At 39.6% G+C, this 22,881-nt stretch overlaps 1 protein-coding gene and 1 pseudogene across 1 annotated transcript in view; one reads left to right on the top strand and one right to left on the bottom strand.

Moving 5' to 3' along the window:
* Window positions 1-1,197: 1,197 nt before the first annotated feature.
* The window catches only part of sh2d3cb (SH2 domain containing 3Cb), a 33,378-nt gene continuing 11,694 nt past the window's right edge, over window positions 1,198-22,881 (top strand). The window contains exons 1-6 of the mRNA XM_084728229.1: window positions 1,198-1,557; window positions 6,035-6,779; window positions 15,202-15,241; window positions 16,563-16,691; window positions 17,382-17,776; window positions 18,347-18,450. Of these exons, the coding sequence (XP_084584355.1) occupies window positions 1,539-1,557; window positions 6,035-6,779; window positions 15,202-15,241; window positions 16,563-16,691; window positions 17,382-17,776; window positions 18,347-18,450 (1,432 nt within the window). The 5' untranslated portion in view covers window positions 1,198-1,538. The remainder of the gene's footprint in view (window positions 1,558-6,034; window positions 6,780-15,201; window positions 15,242-16,562; window positions 16,692-17,381; window positions 17,777-18,346; window positions 18,451-22,881) is intronic.
* Window positions 19,998-22,226, bottom strand: LOC146320111 (UDP-glucuronosyltransferase 2A2 pseudogene; annotated as a pseudogene).

The following is a 22,881-nucleotide window of genomic DNA, read 5'->3' as shown; positions in this document are numbered from 1 at the left end:
ATTAATGGCTTGTTTGTTCTCTTTTCATTATTGCTATGCTTTTTTCCTGTGGATATTAATTTCATATTATTTTCTGAACCATAGTTTTCTTTCCATTTTTGTTTTGACACTCAAGAAGAACAGATTTTGCTTTGTGAAGATAAATAAAAAATATCATTATAGTTCCGACCATATGGGAGTTAAAATTATGACTCTTCTCTTGTAAAGTCTGGAAAAGGACACAAATATGAAAAATATGTTGTTGGTCACGTGCCTGTGAAACTCATTTGATGAAATAATATGTGACATCTTTTTTTTCTTTTGAGAAATTACATATTTTATACAAATAAGCTCTAGTTCTCCCTTCACTGGAACAATCTGTGCTCATAGATCAAATTCACCAAACAGACTTTGCTTTCAGAAACAGGGAAGTTTGACATTTCTAAAAGAGCACCGAATGATTAAATGGATAAATGAATGATGAACAATTACATGTTTTTAAATCAAAATATGTCAAATTAACACAGCAGTTTTAATGTGTTAACAGTACTTTTGTGTCTGACCACTTCATCATACTTGTACAGTGTTTCATCAGTAGCATGTTGTTGCTGTCAGCGTCCTTGTTTCAGTTCTGGGGAATTTTTGGCTCTAAGATCAGCTATTCAAGCTGAGTAAATTTCCTTAAACCATTTATTTTTATAAATGATGACAAATCATCTTAGTGTTTTTAAAAGTCTTGTGTTATTGAGATACAATAACATGACATTTTGAACTTACTGCAAGCTAAAAGTAGAATCTGAATCTGCGATTTGAACTGCAGCCATCAGATGTAGTTGAATATAAAGTAGAATATTTCCTTTTAAAATGTGACATTTTAAAATGCAGATTTTTTGGACTTGCATAGATCTCAGTTTCACTACTTTTAATACAAAAAAATACTAAAAGAGTGATGATTTATTCACCAGAATGTTCCTGGCATTGTTAAAAAAGTTGATAAATGAACCGAATCTTTAAAATGTCAAACCTTTGATTTCCTATAAGTCCGTCTTTTCTGAAAAGTATGAGGGGAGTGTCTGCTTTGTGGAGATTCAGACTAATGCCATGAGTATTTCTAAAATCCTGTCAGCAGACCTGTTAGGTCAAAGCGTCAACATGGGTTAAATTTAGATGAGTGTCCACTTTTGGTCTTACTTTCTCTTAAGAACTGTGAAAAAAAAAAAAAAAAGAAGTTATTTTTCAGTCCTTCAGTGGAAAGTTTAAACTAAATTATGTCAAAATACTAGTTTCTGCAGAACCTCCTTCGTTAGTGCCTCCTCCTGACTGACACACATTTCCAGAGTGAAGACAGAAAATGACTTGTCACCTGATTGCATCAACATAACATGAAACTGCTTTGAAATGTTCTTCCGCTGCTCAGAAGACAGGAAGCAGATTCATTCTGTTGAGTAAAGAGCATGTGGCTCATTATCACACTGCCGTAACAAGTGGAAGATACAGTTTTTACGAGCGCTCTCTATGTGTGAATGTATCAGGAAGTCTTCATATACAACGTCTGAAACATGAACAAACGAAAACTGAGTAAGTTATATTTTACTTTATGATGCTGTTGTGCAGTATTTTTGGTATTTGTATTTCCACTGAAATAATCATTAAAGAAACCTGACGTCCTTGTAAAATAATATATAAAATCTATAAAATATATGTTGTCCTTACATAGACAACAACAGATAGTGGACTGCTTTATTTTTATTTTATTCATCATTTTTATTTGTTTGTTGTAATAATAATAGGCCAGTCTAGAAAATTATGAGAAGTAGACTATTCACTAGCTGGTACCAGAACTTTAATGTAAAAAAATAAGCCACTTCAAGTAAAATCTCTACATTTAAAGAGTAAAAGTAGCAGCGTAATGTACTCAAAGTACTGTACAGTGAAGCGTACTCTAAGTGTGTCAGTCATGTCTGTTTGTGGTCAAGTTACTTTTAACTAGGCCAACTTTATACATAACAGCTGCATACAGCACTGGGCCTGATAATATACTCTAATTTTGTTTATTTGACAGCTTTGGTTACTGTTTTTTTTTTTTTTTAAAGAGAGATTATATTCTATTCTGTTGTGTTACTCAACACATCGAGATTAGTCTTATCTTGTTCCATCTGTTAGGTCTTGTCTCACAAAATAAAATAAAACAAAACAAAAAAATAGGAAAATTCTTCTTCCTCTTCTCTTTTCTCCTCATATTTATCTTGTGACCCAATCTGGGGGTTGGGAACCACTGGACTAAACTCTTTAACCGTGAATAAAATGTTTACACGCTGACGCATAGCATCATAATTTACTAGAATATATCACTCACTGAGATTTTTAAGATCGTGATGATGATGACTTTAACACTCTTGGATCGGTAGCGTTATCACTAATTTTCATACTGTGTTGGAGGCTCAGTAGCATTTCCACCATAATAGCCACAAATAAAACCTCAAAAATAAAATTATCTAATTATCTAAAAGCTCTTCCAGTCATTAAGAATAACTACATATAAATAGCCACATGGATGGTATGATTGCTTACCATCGCTTGCTTATAGAGGCATCAGTATTAAACTGAGATTTTCATAACCAGCTCTTCTTCTTTGACGATGTAGCAGAAAATGGAAATACTCAAGAAAAAGAGCCTCAAGTACCCTGAAAATGTTAAGTACAGTACTTAAGTAAATGTAATTAGTTACTTTAAACCACTGGAAAATAAATCCTAGTAGAAAGAGGCGTAGGGTTAGATAATGATGAGTCAGGGAAAAGTGGCTATTTAAGTTTATTTGTGTAAACGTATAAAAGAATGTGATCTATTGACACTTGTTTCACCGAGAGTGTGTGTTTGTGTGTGTGCTGGCTCTTTGTTCACTGTTGCACTCACAAACAGTTTTCGGTCCATTGTAAATCAAGCATAGACGTGTCTTTGTGCAGTTTGAATGGACAGCGGCCCGGCTGAGTGCAGAGTTTAGCACAGAGCTGAGCTAAGAAAAGACAGTGAATGTCTGAGAGGGACAACAGCTCACTGTGCCTCTCTTCTTCTGCTGTTTGGCTCGTTAGTTGTTCACAATTTAAGCTGAATTTCACCCGTGATGCATCTGAAGGTTGGTCATTCAGTTCAGTTAGGCCTTAAAAAAAAAGCGCTGTGCTGCTTTTGTGTGAGAGGATGTCAGTGCAACAGTTCGGTTTGTTTGTGTGATCAACAGCAAAAGAAGTTTAAATTTTAGTCCAACGTCAGCTTCTTTAGTTTTATGTTTTCCTTGAAAAGTGACAAAAATATCTTTGAATCACAGCCGTGATGTGATTCTCTGGAGGATGGGTGGAGGTCAATTCAAACTTATTCCTCCCAAAAAAAGATGCACTCTCAGCACTGTGTGTTACTATTTTTGGATTTGTGCGTCAGTTAAGGAAAAAGTAAAACATTTTGGGAAATGTTTTCCTTGTGATAGATACTGATTTACTCACTGTGGGTAAAGTACAGAACATTGTCACAAATAAATATGGACACCGTGGCTCCACTTCCTCCCATAATGCAAAAATAAAGGCCAAATATCCCGGATATGAGCGCAGCCATCTTGTTCTGGTGACATCATTTGGAGCCCTGCTTTTGAGTTCCTGTCCAGACAGCGATCCAGCTCAATCACGAGCAGAGCTCAGCTGTCAATCATGGCCTAAAACCTGCTTTTTATAGCATCTAATAACTAATTAAAACCAAACTGATCAGACTGTTGTGGTAAAACTTAGTTGCACTGGGAAGTGGCATAGCTAAATGAATCGCTGTACTTTGCAAAATATTTGATTGTGGAAACTGGATTAGCGGATGAGGTAACCACTTTAGCTTAGCTTGGGTGCTAACAGGACAATAAGTTCACGTGGTTTATTCAGAAAAACATGTTTGTACTGTCTCATAACTGTGTATAAAAATGTCTCTGTTGTGGAGCAGTTTAAACTTGGTACTGTAGCTTCCTCCGTTTTTGGTCTCTGTTCCCTCAAAGATCAGCTCTGTCAACGCCGCTCACCACACTCAGAGGGCGGCCATTTTCTCACCCAGTGGTTCCCACCAGTGTCAATGGCACAACTATGTCAGCAACAGGTCAACCAAGTTGAAACGGATATTGGTCTGCCAATTGCTCAGAATGGGCCCTAACTGGTCTGCAGCCACAAGCTGGGAACCACAGCTGTGAACTTAAACAAACCTTAAAGACAGACACTCTAAATGTAGTAAAGTAAGAGCTCTCTTATTTGGTTTCTGGTCAGGAGTTACATAAAGCCAGCAGCCACATGAGTTTAGTTTAGCATACAGGCTGGGGGAAACAGCTAGCCTAACTTTGTCCAAAGATAAAAAACTCCAGCTTCCAGCACCATAAAGCTCACCAATTATCATTTGGTGTTTGTTTAATTAGTTAATTCATGAGCTAATCAGCTGGCTGAGGTCTTGCATCTATTTAGTGGACAGATATGAGAGTGTCATCAACCGTTTTATCTGTCATCAACCAGCGAGGAAGCAAATTAGAAAACAGCATGCGATTAAGTGTGTAACCACTATTTTTTTCAACTTGGAAATGAAAAATATGTCTTTTTTTTCTTTTGGCATCTGCACCTCCACCATCTCCCTCCTGTCTTTCTCAAAATCATTAGTCTATATTTAGCTAGGGAAATAAATATCCATCAGTGTTTTCAGAGTCTAATAGGTCCCTGGGGCAGAAACATAATCAAACACTGCTGAGAGCTCGAGAGACTGCAGTTCAGAATAGAAACGATGAGAGTTTCAGCAGACGAGGGTACAACAACATTCCTCAGATGACTCTGAGGCAAAGAAAACTTTTTTTTTTTTTGTTATGCACAGGACAAAGTGAAAATGAAATGCTTGCAGCTGTGGGTGACTTAAAGCTCCCACATTATTCTGCAGTTGTCTTTAAAATGTATTTTAAAATGACTTCATCTCATTGAGGAAACAATGAATAAGCAGGCGGATACAATAATAGACACCATGTCAGATTAGAGTGATATAAATATTTATAATTGTCTTATTTAAACAGTTCTGATAACAAGGTTAATAGTCACATTCTGTGATCCCCTGTTTTACTGAATAAAACATGCAAACTTTTGAAAGAATGGAAGGTCATTTCCTGCATTTCATCATTCGGTGTCACAGCTCAGAGTGTGTCATCATTCAGGTCCGTGGGACAGCCGGATGTATCAGAGGCGATAAGAGATATAGTTCAAATTTTTTCACATTTGTCCTGAGGGTTTCTTGTCAGGCTTGGCTCTGCACTGTCATTTAGCACGTTAGCATTCTGTGTGTGAAAGGGTCTGTATTAATGTTTGGTCTCTGACTGATGTCGAGATTTACCAAGAACTAAATCCTTTTTATTACACCAATGTAAAAAAAAAAAAAATTATCATAGCGGACACTTCAGAACTGATAAACATGAGTGATGAGAGATGACTTGAAATGCTGAGTTGAATGAATGTTCTGTACAGAGTTCAATCAACTCATTAAATTGTGTTTCAATAGAAACATAATCAGCTTGCATTGTGTGACCCTTCTTTTGTTGAAAAAAACATATACGGTGAAACTTGCGGAAACGCAGACCATCTGATTTTAGATTTCTAGACTCGAGGTAGGCCCTGGGTATCCAGGGAGCATGTTAGATTTTTGTCACTTAACACCATGTTTTCACCGTCCAAGTGATGGCAACGGGCCAGGGCAGGGATAACACAGCAGCATGGGTGTGGGAGTCACGAACTTGCCTGCAATGCATCTTGCTACATGTGGGCACTGCTGCATGGCTCCATGAGCAGGAAAACTCAGTTCTCTTGGTGCAAATAGCGCAAACTGAGGAATTTATTGGTTCAATTGAATACCATGAGCTGGATTTTCCCTTAAAGGCAGATATCTGTTTTCCCTTTTTAATTTTAATAAAGTCATTATGTTTTCATTTGTATACTGAGATTCAGATTCATTATAAGGATGTCTCATGATGTTGACACAAGAACATGATTAACCACCTCCCACCCTGCAGGTTTCAAATGGTTCGGGAGCCTCACCAATCTCTCTCCTCGGCGCCCATCAGAGAAGGCCCACATCAAGGCAGCCCCGGAGCATGATGGGATTCTTGCCAATGCCAAATCAGCAGTGGCGTGCCAGTCGGTTGACGACATGGAGCACTGCCTCCACAGCCCCACTTATGCCCACTCTAAGGAGATGTACACACATGTGGGCACTGTGCCCCGCAACCAGAAGCAGAAGAAGAGCTGCAAGGGGTTGAAGGAGAAGAAGAAGAAAGAGGAGGAGGAGGAGGAGGTCGGGGTGAGTGGAGGGCAGAGCCAGTGCAAGGCGGGGGATCATGTCCGCGACTCCCCTCTGCTCAGTGCCCTGTCCAGCCTCAGTTTGACCAATCTTGACCGGTCTCTGCCTGTTTCTGCACCGGCCCGGCCGCTGCCCTCCACCCCGGTACCCAGCTGGGCTTCACCTTTGACCTCAGCACCTGAGACCTGCATTGATGATCCTTCAGCAGACCCCATTAAGAGCCAGGAGGCGTTGCCAAGGAGCCAGGATGCTTTAGGAACTGACAGAGAGCCTTCAAACATGGCAACTAATGGCCCCAAAGTGGTTTCACCGCAGGATGTATACGTGCCAATGGACCCGATAGCTGAAGCAGCTCACAGCCACGTAGACAAGCAGACGGACTGGCGGCGAGGCGTCATAAATAAACAGGAAACCACAAAGACTGTAAATGGCTTACAGGAAGCAGAGAGCACTGACAGGTGAGAAAGTTGACTTTTTACCCTTTTAGAAGATACAGTGATGATCCCAAAAATAGTCTGTGGTTTGGTTTCACAACCTGCTCTACAAACTTCAGTTTCGAAGGATTTAAAAATGCATATCTGAAGCATCACTGCAAGACTTTTTAGTCATTTTTTTCTATGAATCTGCCATTGTGGTGAGATTATTTAAATTTGCTCGAAGAATTTTCAGGAATTTTCAAAATACAACAAACAAAAAAAAATTGAGGATTATCATAGACAGGACTTTATTAATCCATAGGGTAAATTCACAAGCTACTAGCAGCATAAAGACTTGAATAAATACAGTTTTAAATTTAGCTTCATCTTTACCAGCTGCAACATTGAGTGATGAACACATGAAGTCATTATAATTTGTGACATATTGTTATGTAATGTTTCATATTTTTTAGATTTCCTATTGCTTATATTTTTTTTGTATTTTTCCCAACTGTGGGACCATTAAAGGAATATCCCATCATCTTCCACCACTAATCTACATTTTTTTCAATAATAAAAATAATAATAATATTCATAATCCTCTACTTTTTTAATAGCATGTAAATCATATATAAGTGATTTAACAGTTATAAAAATCATTGATCGTTCAAATTGTTCGATTAGACTTAAAAATGTAACCATTTTAATCACAAAAAAATAAAAATAAAAGTCTATTGATTTAATTTTAGCTATTTATATATTGATGACTTCCTTGTATATGTATTCTTTTTGTGAGCGTGGCTGCTATGTTGTGAGATGGGGTCTTGGCTTGTGTACCGTGTTTATAACAATATAAAACAACGATATGTCCTGTCATAGGATGGTTGTGGATTGACAACCCAATATGCGATTTTTTTAAAAAGTAAAAGTCCTAATTGTATGAGATTAAATTGTGTAAACTTACTGAAAAAGTTGTAATATCACAAGAAGAAAGGCTGTTGACTGATATTTCGACGGTAAAATCGTAATATTGCAGTGAAAAGTCACGATAATGTAAAGTTGTTGTGGCAGCGCGCATGCGCAGTGGCTCCCCGCCTGCCCGCTGTGCTGTACTTCAGTCAGCTGCTTGAACTCAGCGGCGGTGCGTGTCGGACTGTACGGGAGGAGATGTGCGAAGTTGGGGACGTTAAGTGTGGGCCAGTCCGCTCCGGGGCGGGACAGAGGAGGTGAGAGAACCCGTATTAATCACTAAACTAATTCTTGTTAATGTGACGTCAGTTGTTTGTGTTGAGGTTTTAACTGAGCAGCTCCTGAACTGCTGAGACAATGAGTGTCAGAAGAATGTGCGGTATGTCAGTGTCATCTGTCATCTGTCATCTGGTACACTGCTTCAAGAGACACCTACAGACGGGACATACAATCATTTCTGATGATATTTGAAGTATAATCTGTTTTTCCTGCATGTGGTCTGTGTTTTCAGCAGACACGTGTTTTAGGTTAGTTTGATGCCATAAAACATGAAAAGCTTCTGAGTTGTTAAAACATTTACAACAACTAGTTGACTTTGAAGTCGGTGGGTTACCAGGCTGGTCTACATGTCTGTCTGTCTGTCTGTCTGTCAGTCTGTTTGTCTATATGGGGGAGTGCAGGCTGAATCTGAAACTGGACTGGACTGTATGTTACATAAGAGGAGGAATTTGATCCTGCTCTGGTTTAAGTCAGAATAGTGATAAGTTTTTTTTTTTCTGGCAGAGATGCAGCAGCATGTTTGACTTCATCCTGTCTGTCTACCTGCTTCAGTCTGACCTGGTTTACACCTGACTTTGACCTTTGACTCTTCTACCCTGCAAGGGCTGACAGGCATTAGTCTAATTACAGAAGCAGTGAAGTTAAGAAAAAAAAAATCATTATTGTACCCACACAGTAGACTACCTAAAAAAATGCAAATACTGCACCCTGGGTTTGAGTCTACTTTTGAAGTGTTGCTGCAGAATGATTTTTTTTTGTCTGCTGGTTGGGTGGACCTATTTTGCATGCAAATTGCATTGATTATATCTATAAATACAAATCCGTATTAGAAATGAAATAATTTATTCGTCCAGATCAGCACAGACACACACCTGGCACAAGACCTGGCATAAGTCACATGCATGCCCACGTAAACACACATAAATACAATGTGCCTATGCTCTTGGTTTTATTGGCCGTTCGGCTAGTTTTGTCACACAGACTTGGCAACCCCCAACGAAGCTAGCCACCTCTATCGTAAGATAGCCACCTAGCAGGAGTTTAGATGTTTTCTTCCCCATCTTAAACTGATTTAGCTGCTGTCTTATTTAATTATGTTTAATAACAAAATGAATAATAAGCAGAGCACCAATATCAGAGGAAAGTATTTTAATTTTGTGAAATATAACATCAGACTTAGGAAGTTTCAGGTGACCAGGGTGCTTTATCTGTCATACACCAAAGACCATTTATTCATGAAGTAAAGTGACTGTAAACAACACAGATGACAGCAGTAAGCTAGATTTGAACATGTGCAGCATATCTATAAATGTAAAGAGAAGATGCATCAGGACTCGCTTCAAGAATTTTCTGATATAACAATTTAAAGTGAACCTTTTCTTGTAGTGTTAAATGAGATCTTGTCATTGGAAAAATAAAATCATAAAACCATGATATGCTCAGTCAAAGCTGGCTCTTCTCAACTTGACATGAAAGGCTTCACAATCAGTCACTTTTGAATTCTTCAACAGATATTCTACTGACAACACAATGCACAAGATATCTTGGATTAGGGTTGCAAATTTCTTTGAATTTTCCTGCAAAACGTGCATCTTTTTCCAGTTTAAGTTGTATTTAAACAGTTCCAGCAGCACATTAAGCTTGTGAAACATTAATTCATGAAGCACAAACAATTTAAATGAACAGAATAATCAGGCTCTTGTGCAAAATGGCTGCTTCTGTCCGCTTGTCCTTATTCAACAAATGGCGCCGCCAAACAAAACACCATCAAATGGGGCAAAATTACTGCCATTGACTGAGATCTGTGAGAAGAACATCTCTATTTGAACTTTCGTAACTTACTTGAGGGTATGAGAGTTCAAGAAGTGCCAACAAAAGTGAAAGTAAAGCATCCTTGTGATGGTCAGACATGTGTTATGTAATTGCAGTGTAAGGGTTTGGACTTATACACTGTCATCATTTTTACTGTCTCCCTGTATTTCTTCCCAGTAGCTTCTAAACTTTCAAAGGAAAGGGAGAAACCAAGTGGTTTTAGTTGTGGTTAAGTAACCAAACAAGCTGAGATGTACTGCGAGTGATGGTCGCTGCCTAGATTCTGATGAGCAGCTGGTGATTTCCTGACCAGATTCGCTGTAAGTGAGGCAGTTCTATTTTCTAGTTTATGAGCCAGTCAGAGCAGAAGTGGATATTGAGGTTAACCCTGACCTTCATTTGAAATGTCACACAGACTTACTGACTGTGTTTCTTTGTGTTTGTTTCTCTGTAGTAAACCTCAACAGTCTCTGGTCCGCTCCACGCGGACACATGTAGGTGGCGTCGCATTTGTTTTGGTTATGGGAGCTTTGAACCACAGCTAGTGTCTCTGTGTGTGTCTGTGTGTGGATGTTATGAGTGTGTCCCACACAGTGCTATCAGAGTTGCTGGCTGAAGGAGCAGGAAGTGCTGTAAAATTTGATGCTGGTTTGGGGAGCGCAGCCCCCAGGCAGAGGGAGTTTCCCCCTCGCTGGGCTCTCAGAACAGCCATGACATCGCTTCAGAAACACACAGTGCAGAGTTTTGGTGACTGTGGTCTCAGTCTCAGTGTCAGTCTCAGTCTCATATACACAGATGTCCTTCACAAAATTCTGAATAAGTTTGTCTAAGGGCTTATCCAGTGATCAAGTAGTCTGCTGAAATGAGACACTGTGAAATTATCCCATCCATGTGCAGATGGCTGTCCGTTTGCACAGACATGATGCCAAACTTTTAAGGCCTGGTCACACAAGTGTTTTGTAAAATACTTTGCTATGGAAGTAGAATTCTTCCAGAAATTTGGCACACAGGACACTGCTGTGAAGAAGCAGGGTCATGTTTTGAGTAGGGCTGCAGCTAGTGATTATTTTCATAGTCGATTTATCAGTTGATTACTTTCTCGATTAATCAATTAATATGTTTGTCTTAAAATGGCAGAAAATGGTGGAAAACGTCAGTGTTTCCCAAAGCCTAAGAAGACAAATGTCTTGTTTTACTCACAACTCAAAGATATTCCGTTTACAGGAGAGTAAAGAAACCAAAAAATATTTGATTTTAAAAAGCTGAAATCTGAGAATTTTGACTTTTTTCTTAAAAAATTAATGAAACAAATCAATAATTTAAAATAGTTGGCAATTAATTTGATAACCACTATCAACCCTATCTGGAAACTAGCTGTCTAACTGCTGTAGCTGGCCAGCTAACGCTCTATCAAACCAGGAACATGCCAGCACTAATCAGTCACAAAAACTCCCTGATCCATCTGTTAATTTTCTGCCACTTATCCAGGACCAGATTGCAGTAGCAGCTGGCTAAGTGAGGTAGTCCCATTGTCCCTGTCTCCTGCTTCCTTTGTACTGTGCCGTCTACTCCTCCAGCTGGTATTATGTCATCAGGATTGTAGGCTACGTGATTATATTCAATATTTTATTAATTTTATGGAGGAGGGTAAAAGAACTTTGAGCTAACAAGATTGTGTCACTCAGCATGCCTGTTACAGTAAGTGTTCTTCACTAACAGGGTGCAAAGTTCAAACAGTTTTTTTCAAAAAATGTGTGTCTCATACCTGTCTTTAAAGCACTTCTCTTTTGTGAAGCAGTTCGTACTCCCACATAGGAGTTGAGCTGGATGGTGTGACACAGCTAACTGAGCTTAGACTGCCTCCTCCATTTAAGACTCTTCGGCTCTCTGTTCCCTCAGAGTCGCGCTGCTTGCTGTTGGTCAGTGGTGCAAATTCACCTGTCAAAGTTTACAGAAGCTGAACTGCGATCGCAGCGATTCCATGAAATTCTTCCTACAGTTATTGACAGTCAGTCGCTGCATACTGCCACCAGTGGTGGGTCTACGTTCAGCAACCCACCAATGGCAGCTGAACTCATTTATTTTATTTGCCAGCGTAGATTTTTACTTGCATTTTTTGAAAGAGGCTTGTGCTAATTTTGATCCAATTTGCTTTTAATGCCAGTAAAGTAAAAAAAGCTTTTTTTAAACTTTAAACATGGCTACTGTTTTTGACAATATAGAAACATAACATACTGTATATATACATACTGTAACATACTGCAAGCCAATAATAAACTGAAAGTCTATATTTTATGTGCAACCATATTAATACCATCTGAGAGTAAATACTCTATGTTAAACCAGTGCGTCACTTGTAATGAGGACCAGATGATAAAATGTTTTAAGATATTTTCTCATGATATCAATAAATCAAGCTTGTTTTCTTTAGAGTTCGGATTGTTTAACAATCTATTTTCTTTTTTCCTGATGAAATAATTATTTCATAATCACAAGAACAGCAATACTTGTTTTGAGAAAACAAAATGTCAGGAATAACTACATGCACGTCCTCTCCAGCCTCACAGAGAGTAACCCAGGGTGTACCCCAATCATGAAATCATTTTAAAAATGAGCTCCATGCAGATACAAGCAGCAATCCAGGAAAAAAAATCAGCAACATAAGGTTTGTGACCATGGCTTTTGACTGTTGGGGAGTTTCTCACGCAGTGTGTTTAACTTGTGTGTTCACATCTGTTTGTGTGTGTGAGTGTGTTTGCTGTCTTCTCTCAGAGTTTATGTTTGGGAACAAAAGGTCACCTCCCCTGACTCTTAAAAATATGCAGCATGTTGAGGAAGAGCAGAGTGACCAGGAAAAAAAAGCCATTGCCAGCGTGCCGTTTCACTGACACAACACATCACTGCTGTCAGACAGAAACTGCATTTTGACTGTTTTTCTCTTTTTCTAACGTCAGTTGAAAGTGTCTGTGCTCCCCCGTGTGTCGAGCTCAGTTTTATGACTCCCAGAGCCGTCAGACTTGACGCCAGCTGCTGTGATTGCTGGATGGACATCGGGGAGAAAGGAAGTTTCCTTTGCTCCGGTCCAGACTGTTTTGCAGATAGGAGGTTTCAAACAGCAGTAGAAATCTTCCCTATCCTCCCTGGAACAGTTTGTTGTGTTGCAAGCTGTTGCTGGGTGGTGGCGGCTTAAGACACTGATGCTGTCAGAGAGTTGTGCAACAGACAGACAGGAGATACAAAACTGTACTACTACTGTTACTACCGCTACTACAACTACTATTAGTAGGGCTGCGTATCACACCTCATCAATACTTCTTTGTTATGAACCAAAATGTGTCTGTAGAATATCAAATATCTCAACAACTGACCCCAGTTGAACAGACTTGGTACCTCACTAAACTTTCTAGTATTTGTACACATCTATAGTTCCCTAATTTGAAGAAAACAAGCAAAACCCTAGCTAACTAGCTAGTTAAAAATGGTGTAATCCATCTTTAAATTTTGGTTTTCTTCTCAATATAGCATGTTTAAGTTAACTGTGTGAGTGCTGATGTAGCTCAGAGGAAAACTGGCATTGGTGTCAGCTAATATATTTATACTTTTTTTGTAGAGATGGGCAACATTTTACATAGAAAAAGAAGCAAAGACTTCCACATTCTTATATGACTCTGGGGGTGGTTATTGGGTAAAGTCAAACATAAAACCTTGGAAGTCATTTAACATTATTTTAACAAACTGTGTTCCCAATCTTTTTGGGTTTTAGTTGAATCCAGTTAATATCTAACCCTAAGGTTAATGCCAGTGGACATAAGTTTGATTTTCCTTCTTTGATTGTTTGATTTGTAGGATGTTTAGCAGTGTTGAAAGTGTCTAGTAAAGAAAAAAAGCAAACTAATAGAGACAAACCTCAAAACATAATGACAGGTTTGGTGTGACGTGGGTGCAGTTGGAAAAGGTGATGTCAGAACTTCCCACACGCCAACCAGGATTGAGTAATACAGAAATCTGATTAAAGTTGTGTTGCTTGCTTGTGTTACTAGGGGGACGTCATCGTCCATCTGATCAAACCACACCCACACAATCAGGACGATAAACTCTGACTAAATCATTTTTCTAGATGTCTAAATGTGATTGTTGCTGATCACTGAACTCAACTTGACTTTGTTTATGTAGCACCTGTCATACACAATAACATAACATACTATTTTAAAGGAATCACATAAATATTTTCCCTAGAAAGTTTCCTGGAAAGATTTACTGTTGATATGATTCTAAATAAAGGCAAATTAGGTGTATATAAAACTTCACTTTCAATTTCAGTTAATTAAAATCATTGCTACTGTGACTGTGAGTCTTTTAGTCAGTGCTCGATAATGAATGAATAATGAATGAATATTGCTTTTGGTTTAATTAGAACTGTTCTCTCGAGTAAATTATTTTCATCATAATTAGTATTTACATGCTCTGGAGGTAACTTCCCTACGAAATCATTTTCTTTAACCTTTATTTAAGCAGAAAAGTCCCACTGAAAAGGAAAAATTATATACAAGAGCAATTTAAAACAATAACTTTATCAGACAAAAGCATCACGATTCTAAAATTCCACAGCGAATCTGCAGCCAGAAGAAGAGTTCAGTTTCTGTAGTGAATGCTCAGAAGAAGACTTCATGCAAGAAATTACAAAAGGTTCCAGGGAGGGAGCAGAAAACTGTTAAAGCTCTTACATAACCTGGATAAAACACATCAGATAAGATAGCATTACAAGTGACAGCGATTATGCTGTTGATTAGGGCTGAACAATTAATCAAAATTTTATCCAAACCCAGTATGGCTCACTACAATTTCCAAATCGCAGGGGTCACAATATTTGTAAGAGGCAAAATGTGTGCCAAAATACCAATTTAAATTAAATATTGTCACGCTGCAGAGATGTGCTGGCCTGCACATCATATTCTATAGACTTAAGGAAGCATCTTTGTTTGGTACAGATCCCTGTATAAATCACAATCACAATAAATCACAGTCATTTGAATATGTTTTCCAATGAAAATGAGAATAGTGAAAGTAAAAAATCATCATTCCCTCTATTGCAAATATAGCTAGACTGCATATACTTACACGCCAATACCTGATCCAACATTTTAGGCATTTATAACAGAGGCATTTGTGATGCTGGTATTGGTATCAGGACAATACTATTCAGTAAAACGGGAAGTGTGTGCCAGTGCTTTAGTGTTTGGTACAGGGCCAGTGCCAGGGGTGGAAGTTACTAATTACAAATACTCAAATTATTATAATTAAGTAGTTTTTTGGGGTACTTGTACTTTTATGAGTAGATTTTCAAGTCTGTACTTTTACTCAAACTTAAGTGTGTCACTTTTCATATGTTTCTTTTGTTTTTCAGCCTGCAAGACTTGAGAGATAGCAGTGGAGAGTACGTGAAGGTAAGCTTCCTCTCTACATGACATCAAAACTATTTTCATTTCACAATCTTATCTTGTTTATCTGTGACTTCCTTTTACTGCGATGCTGCTTTTCTCTCTTCCTCTTGTCAGACAAGACACATTTTGTTTCCAGCAGCAGCAGCAGCACCACTTTCAGTAAAGGTTAAATTAAAACTCTGCTGCTGTGATCCTCTACACACGGCACTCAGCCCCTAATTCAATCAGGACGGATGACAGAAAGGACTCAGGGAATGTGGCCCTCTGCGGCGAAATACTTTGAAGCTGCCGCTGTTGCCGCTGGTAACCGCAGCGGCCTCGATTCGGCCCAAAGCTCTGCCTGGAAAAGGTGGAAAGAGACACAGAGAGCGAGAGAATTTCCAGTTCATTGACTTATAATTGGATACTTGACAAACACACTTGTCTGAATGGGACAAGCTGGCAATGAATGATAATGCTAATGAAATTAAGGCTATTCATTAGTGGCTTCCAGGTCTTTTCCCCCTCCAAAACACACACACACACACACACACACACACACACACACACACACACACACACACACACACACACACACACACACTCACTCTCCTATTTTGTTTTGAAGTGGTCCTGGCCAAGTGCCCAGCTCTTGATTCACAGTCCAGTGGGACAAACCATTCTATCAAAAAAGAGAGGGGTGGGAGTTGTCAAGGAGAAGAAACAACATGTCACCTATATAACAGTGTAATAACAGTAACCAGTGTGTGTGTGTGTGTGTGTGTGTGTGTGTGTGTCCCAAAACAAAAGCATTCTCAGCCCGTCATCAGTGTAAACTCCTGATATACAGTATCTTCGTTTTTTTCTTTTGTGCGTGCGTGTTTGTATAAAGACGTGTCAAACAAAGCACCACTGAGTGATGACCCCCATAGCACAATGACGTTGCCACAGTGATGAGGCCAAGACTCCAGCATGGGTTTGGGCCTCGGGCCCCTGGTGCCGCCAGTGTGGATGCCAGTGTGGGAATGCCAGAGCCATCCGTCCTCCCTCCTCATCCCCCTCCTCTGTCCTCTCTTAACGCACACACACATTCACACAAAAACAGAGCTGAGAAGGCTGCAGTTTGACTAGATTTACCCACAATGCTTTCTCTTTCCAGAGGACCAACATTTCAAGCAGCTTTTTTTTAAGGAAACATAGGAGTCTGATTTGCTTTTAATGAAAGAAGCAGCAGATTTGGGATTTGAGCCCAAAGTCAGATGTTACATGATGGTCTAAACTTGTTGTTATTGTTTTGTTTGTTTGTTTTTTTGTGTCTGACTGTGCGCCTGTGATGCCCTTTAAGTTCTGCAAAGAAAAGTTCTGGTTGGAGCCGCCAACGGAGAAACTGAAGAAGCAGCTGGAGGAGGAGCTAAAGCTGAGCGGCACCAACCTGAAGAGCCACGCCTGGTACCATGGACGTATCCCCTGGGAGGTCTGTCTCACACACACACACACACACATACACACACACACACACACACACACACACACACACACACACACACACACACACACACACTGAGCAACACTAAACTGTAGTTACCATAAAGCGCATCCTTGTTTTTTCAAAGTTAGGAAAGTGTGAAAAGTCCCAGGAATTTTTGTCATGCAGTGGTTTAACCAGAAGAGGGAGCTCTGAACTCATTCTTAGTTTAAAGGCAATTCATGTTGAGTAAATCTAGTCAGACAGTCAGAATTACAGACAAGCAGATAAATAATTTCATGATGCTATGATGCAATATTACAGCTGCAATTATCAGATTACATAGCAGGTGAACGCAGATGTAGCTGGAATAATCTAATTACTCTTTGATCATCCTGTGATGCCCCAAAATCAAACACATATTGTTTCTCTTACCTGTAGTGCTATTTATTCATCTGGATAGTTTGGTGTAAGTTGCCAAATTTTGGAGATATCGGCCATAGAGACATCTGACTAGTCTCCAATTTAATTGAACAAGATGACACTCAAAAGCAATTTGTTTCAGAAAAGAATAGCTGCTGCTATGCAGAAGCTAACTGGGATCTTAATAAAGAAACAAACAAACACTGGTGTTAATGTTTACGTAAAAATGCCTCATAGTAATTTCAGTAACCAAGGAAGATTAAAATGTCTCCTCAGGTGTCAGAGAGCCTGGTGGTGAACCATGGCGACTTCCTCATCAGAGACTCTCAGTCCAGTCAGGGCGACTTTGTCCTTACCAGCCACTGGGAGCCGAAAACACTGCACTTCCTCATCAGGAAGACCGTGGTTCAGTCCAGTGAGACATACACTCGAGTCCAGTACAGCCTGGAACGCGAGGCCTTTGACTCGTTACCAGCTTTAGTTCACTTCTACGTGGGCAGCAGGGCGGCTCTGACCCAGTGGAGTGGAGCCCAGATTCACCGGCCGGTGAACAGGACGCTGCCTCTTAGCTACCTGGAGACAGCCTTCTGCACAGCCATCAGCCCGCCGTCCTGCCACAGAGGGCTGAAGAACAGCAGCGTGAACGCAGAGGAGAGGGTCTGTCCGAAAAGGTGAGTTTTCACTTAACTTTAAAATGAAACTGTGACATTCAGGCCTCTCAGGAGTATCCCAGTAACATCTGGTCACGGGAGATTTCTAATGACTCATATGTTGATATTATTATTAAACCTTTATTCAGTGGAGCTGAGATGTACAACAATGCATGCAAAAAAACATAAAAAAAAAAAAAATGAGTGTATAATAAATGGCCAAATTAATAAATGTGTCATGGACCAGAAACGGTTGTGAAATCCGCAGTTTGGGGTGTTGCCAGTTTGGAATTAATTTAGGTCATTTCAAACAAAGGACACATTTAACACAGCAAATACAATACAAGTATCTCAGTTAGTGTAGAAAGTGTTTCAGTCTGTTCAGTTTGTCATACAGGCCAGTAGGTTGTATTTTTTTCAAATGCTACAGTAATAAAACTTTGGAAGACATAACTCTCTTTGTGTTGTTTTATTAGTCTGAGAAAATAAACATGATGATGAGGCAGAAAATGAAAATGAAATACTATTTCCTGCATCATGATAACCATCTGCCATTTCTCTCTGTCTCTCTCTCTCTCTGTCTCCATACAGTCCTTCCTCTCTCCACCACATGGAGGCAGATGTAAACAGGGAGCAGGACGACTGGCCTCTGCTGACTGCTGGAGACTCCTCTCTCTCTACTCCGTACAACAACAGTGAGTTTAAAACTCTTTCTCTAGCTCTGTCTCTTTCACTAAACTCTTTCTACTCTTTGTTCTGATGCTTTGCTTTCTATGTTAGCCAATAAAATAGTTAAACCATGCATAACCAAGGAGTAGGCGCTTTAATATTTGGGTGGATCATTGTACATTTATTCCCCAGGGGCAACAGGATACAGGAAGAGTTAATCTCCAAGTCTAAACTTGTCCTTTGTCTGAAGTCTGAAGAAATGTTTTGGTAGTTTTACTTTGGTGGTGAAAAGTAACAATCCAGACCAGTACAGAAATGCCACATAAACAAAGCAGACAACACAGATAAAACATTAAATTTAATAATGACGCTCACACTACACAAACAATTTCATCAAATGTTTGCATTTTTGATTTTGGGGCGAACTGTCCTTTTAAATTTCCATTTATGGAAATTGTTACCATTATATTTGCTGATAGTGTCACAGTTTGGTTAATTTATATGCCTCTATGACAAGTTTGCAGGAGAATGTTTTCTAGTAAATTGGAGTCATAGATTATAATATAGGTAAGTGAGCAGGTCATGATACAGGTGCCTCATGCAAAGTGTGCAAAGTCATTCAATCCCCGTTCAAATTCCATACTGCTTAGAAAGTTTCTACACCCCGCACAGCCATTATCTGTTGAATGGTATGGAACCTGTAGCCAGATTAAGGTGCACCTTTAAATTGCTGTTGTTTTCCTTACTGGAACAATACGTAAACAATCTCTGAAACCAAATGGTGTCCTAATGGTTAAGGTGTATTAAACATAATGCAACTTTCTTGCATTCTCTTTCTCTGTATTTTGTGTCTTTCTACACTGTTGGCTCTCTAACAGTTATCTTAAACTGGACAAGCATCAAAGCATATACATACAAAGATACAAAGTCTAAACATGATAACAAGCTTACTGGGATGTAAAATGGTATTTGGGGGCAGTGGTGGCCCAAAGGTTTGAGAAAACAAGCTTGTGACCAGAAGCTCATTGTATGAGCAGCAGAATAAACCTATGTTGGGAAAGTGAAAGGCCTTGAGCTAGAGTGTATATGTGTTACTGTGTGAAGTTGATCAGGGTGTTCCTGAAGAACAGAGCATTGCTCTCAGTGAAACGCCCCTAAATAAGTAAGTGAAAAAAACCCGAACGTGAGAAATTAACAGAAACACAATGGCAGTGTACTACAAGTGCTATCTGATTACAATAACCCAGAATTAATTCAACAATAGTGTAAGAAAATACCAATAACCTGATAAACTTTGATAATTCTCCTCATGATACCACCTGCTTCAAGGCACAGAACAGTAATTTAATATGCCACCAATTATTTTATTTATCCTTTATTTAACAAAGACAATGACCATTTTAAAGCATTTACACAAAATGCTCTTGTTGCTGTGCCTCAGTGTCCTTCCAGTAAACACACACAGGTAACACTGTCATTATGTTTGTATGCTGCATACAATGTATGGTCCAGTGGTTATATATTACTGTCTGAATATATTGTCCAGGGAGCAGACTCAAAATATGTAGACTGGTGGCACATGATGATGCATTTATTGAATCCTTAAACTTGTGCAAAAGTACATACAAAATGATCAAATGTTGCAGTACACATGACCAAACTGACATACAGTGCACAACATACATTTGTGGAACAATAACATGACAACATCATATCATCATTAAATGTCATTAGTAACATTGCCCAGGGAGACAATCACAAGATACATGTGGCAGTTTTTTTTAAATAAAAAACTAAATCAAAGACCTGCAAGAAATCCTTCACAATATTCCTGGATATGGATTAAAAACAACTCTTTACTTAAGGTCAACTTCCACCAAGTAGCATGTTTAATTATTCACAGATGTATGAGATATCCTTCTAACTAACTAACAGACACACAAGCAAAAAGAACAGAAACATAACCTCTGTTGCAGAAGTCATTAGACAGAATAAGGAGTGCATTCAGCTACATGCCCTCAGACATTTTAGGATTCCAGTGACTGTATCAGTGCTCACGACTCTAAATTCAGAAAGAACAATTTACTAATGTTATTGTTTTCTTGAAGCACATTCATCAGTCTTTTTTTACTTTGCTTCTAGAAAACACTCTCCTCCACAAAAACTTTACTGCAGAAATAAAAATGATAAACAGTAGCACAATAATTGCCAGCAGAAATGCCACCACATCAATTGAGTGGTACTGGATCCTGGACATCTTGTAAGACTCCGTCCTGAGATGCTTCGCTCCTTTGTGCCTCATGACAAACTCGATCCAGAACATGGCACGGTCCAGTGGTTTCATGGGCTGATCTCTATGCAGGTTGGACAGCGTTGTCATTTTCTCTCTGTAGGATGGTTCATAGAGTACCTCCTTCACTGCCTCCAGGAAGTTGTGTTTGTTCACAGTAGCAATGTCCAGGACTTTGGCCACGCCTCTTGCTTTCATCCTGAAGAAGTTGTCCTGCTGGTCAAACATGAGGGGTAGGCCAACAAGGGGGACGCCATGGTAGATGGCCTCCTGCATTCCATTGGTGCCCCCGTGGGCTACAAACAGTCTGGTCTTTGGGTGACCCAGAAGGTCATTTTGAGGCAGCCAGTCCAAAAGTAAGGTGTTGTTGCCGAGGGTAGATGGTCTTTTGCCTTTGTGCCTCCAGATCACCTTCTGAGGAAGTTGTGCAAAAGCAGCGGCAATGTCCTCAGTGATGTCCTCAGGAAGTTTTGCCACCAGGGTACCCAGGGTCATAACAATGATGCCATGTTCCCCTGAACTCTGGACAAAATCCTCTAGTTCTTTAGACAGGGGCTTAGAGGGTTTGCACTGAAATCCTGACATGTAGACGATGTTTGGCATTGTGGGTCGTGGGAACTCAAAGGTAAAATCGTTCCTCATCAGCCAGATGTCTGCTGCTTGAAACAGCTCCATGTAATGTACATGTTTTCCAAAGTAATGATGGACAAATGGCATGTAGTTTGCATCTGTGACATACCAAATTTGAAAACAAGTGAAGATATAGTAAAGAAAGTTCTTGACCCGCTGGGAAAATGTCATTTTGTCAGTCAGCTCTGTCCCTGGTATTGGGACATAGGAGAATGGAGAAGGTGCAATTGCTTGATGCCCCTCCCCCTGAATAGTCCACCTCACATTTAAGACAAGTGGAAGACCCAAACGGTGAGCCAGGAGCACCCCTCCACCAATCGCAGGGTCCGTCAGAACCAAATCATATTTGGCATCACGGAGGCTTTGCATCAGTTTTGTATCCTCAAACATCCCTCCTACCATCTGAAGCACCTGCTTATGCATCTGATAGAACTGTTCCACCAGTTCATACTCCAGAGAGATGCGACTCCAAAGTGAAGCACCTTCCCGCCGCAGGTTCAACATTGTGGTTACAAATGATGCAAAGTGTTCTGCATCAAAACCAGCAGTGGAATTTATAGTGATGGACTTGTAGTGTGGGGACTCTGGCTTGATGTACCAGCTGTCTGATGGCCGCACCACTGTGATTTCATGGCCTCTGGAGTGAAGCTCCTCAATGAGGACTTTCATGTTGATCCAGTGGCTTCCATCCACAGGGTACACAAGGACTTTCCCTCCGTTTACCAAGGGTGACAAGCAGAGCAGCACCACAAGCACCACCAAGGTCAGTCGATGCATCTCTGAAAGAGATTCTGAGAAGAGAGGTAAGGGTGTTAGATCTGTCAAGGCTTTACAGTTCTTGAGTTCAAGAGTATGCATCAATTTCATAAACAACTGAACCTAAAGAACTGAAAAAAGAGTACAGAATCGTCTAATTTCATGCAGTACATAATGTGAGAAATGTTTGTGTTGACTATGAGCAGTCCTCTCAGATATGACTGATATTTTACTGAAAGAAGATTTTAGTCTGAAACACAGCCACTGATGAATGATTGAGTCCAGCCACTGGAAGATGGACTCATTGGCAATCTCTAGTTGGTGATTTGAATTAATATGTGACTTGTCGTCTTGCAAAAAATCCTGAACCACACAAGGATGCTCTGATGCACCCTAATCTGCAGGTGTAGTTGTTCTGAAGGTTCAAGAACTCTCAGCCCCATGCAAAATGTGATTAAATGAACCTAACATCTGGAAGATGGACTTATTTGGAAACTTGGTTCAATGGCTTATAAAATGACATGACTTTTTACATATAAGAAGATGCTAATACATCACTGAGCTTTGGTGGTTGTCTTTAATGATACCACTTTCTTCAAGGCACAAAACAGTAATTTAATTTGCCACCATTTATTTTATTTATTTTTCCGTTTCCATTAAATGACATGGCATTCACTGCTCAGGTAGAAGTTGGGAGACTGGTGGCCTATGATATTGAATCCTTAAATGTATGCAAAAGTACAAATAAAATACTCAAATTTTTGTGCAGCATTGAACAGTG

This window comes from Lutjanus erythropterus, chromosome 10 (assembly GCF_056507025.1).
Source record: "Lutjanus erythropterus isolate fLutEry1 chromosome 10, fLutEry1.hap2, whole genome shotgun sequence".
Taxonomy (NCBI): domain Eukaryota; kingdom Metazoa; phylum Chordata; class Actinopteri; order Lutjaniformes; family Lutjanidae; genus Lutjanus; species Lutjanus erythropterus.
The sequence above is the reverse complement of the archived record's forward strand: the minus strand, read 5'-3'. Positions and strand labels throughout refer to the sequence as shown.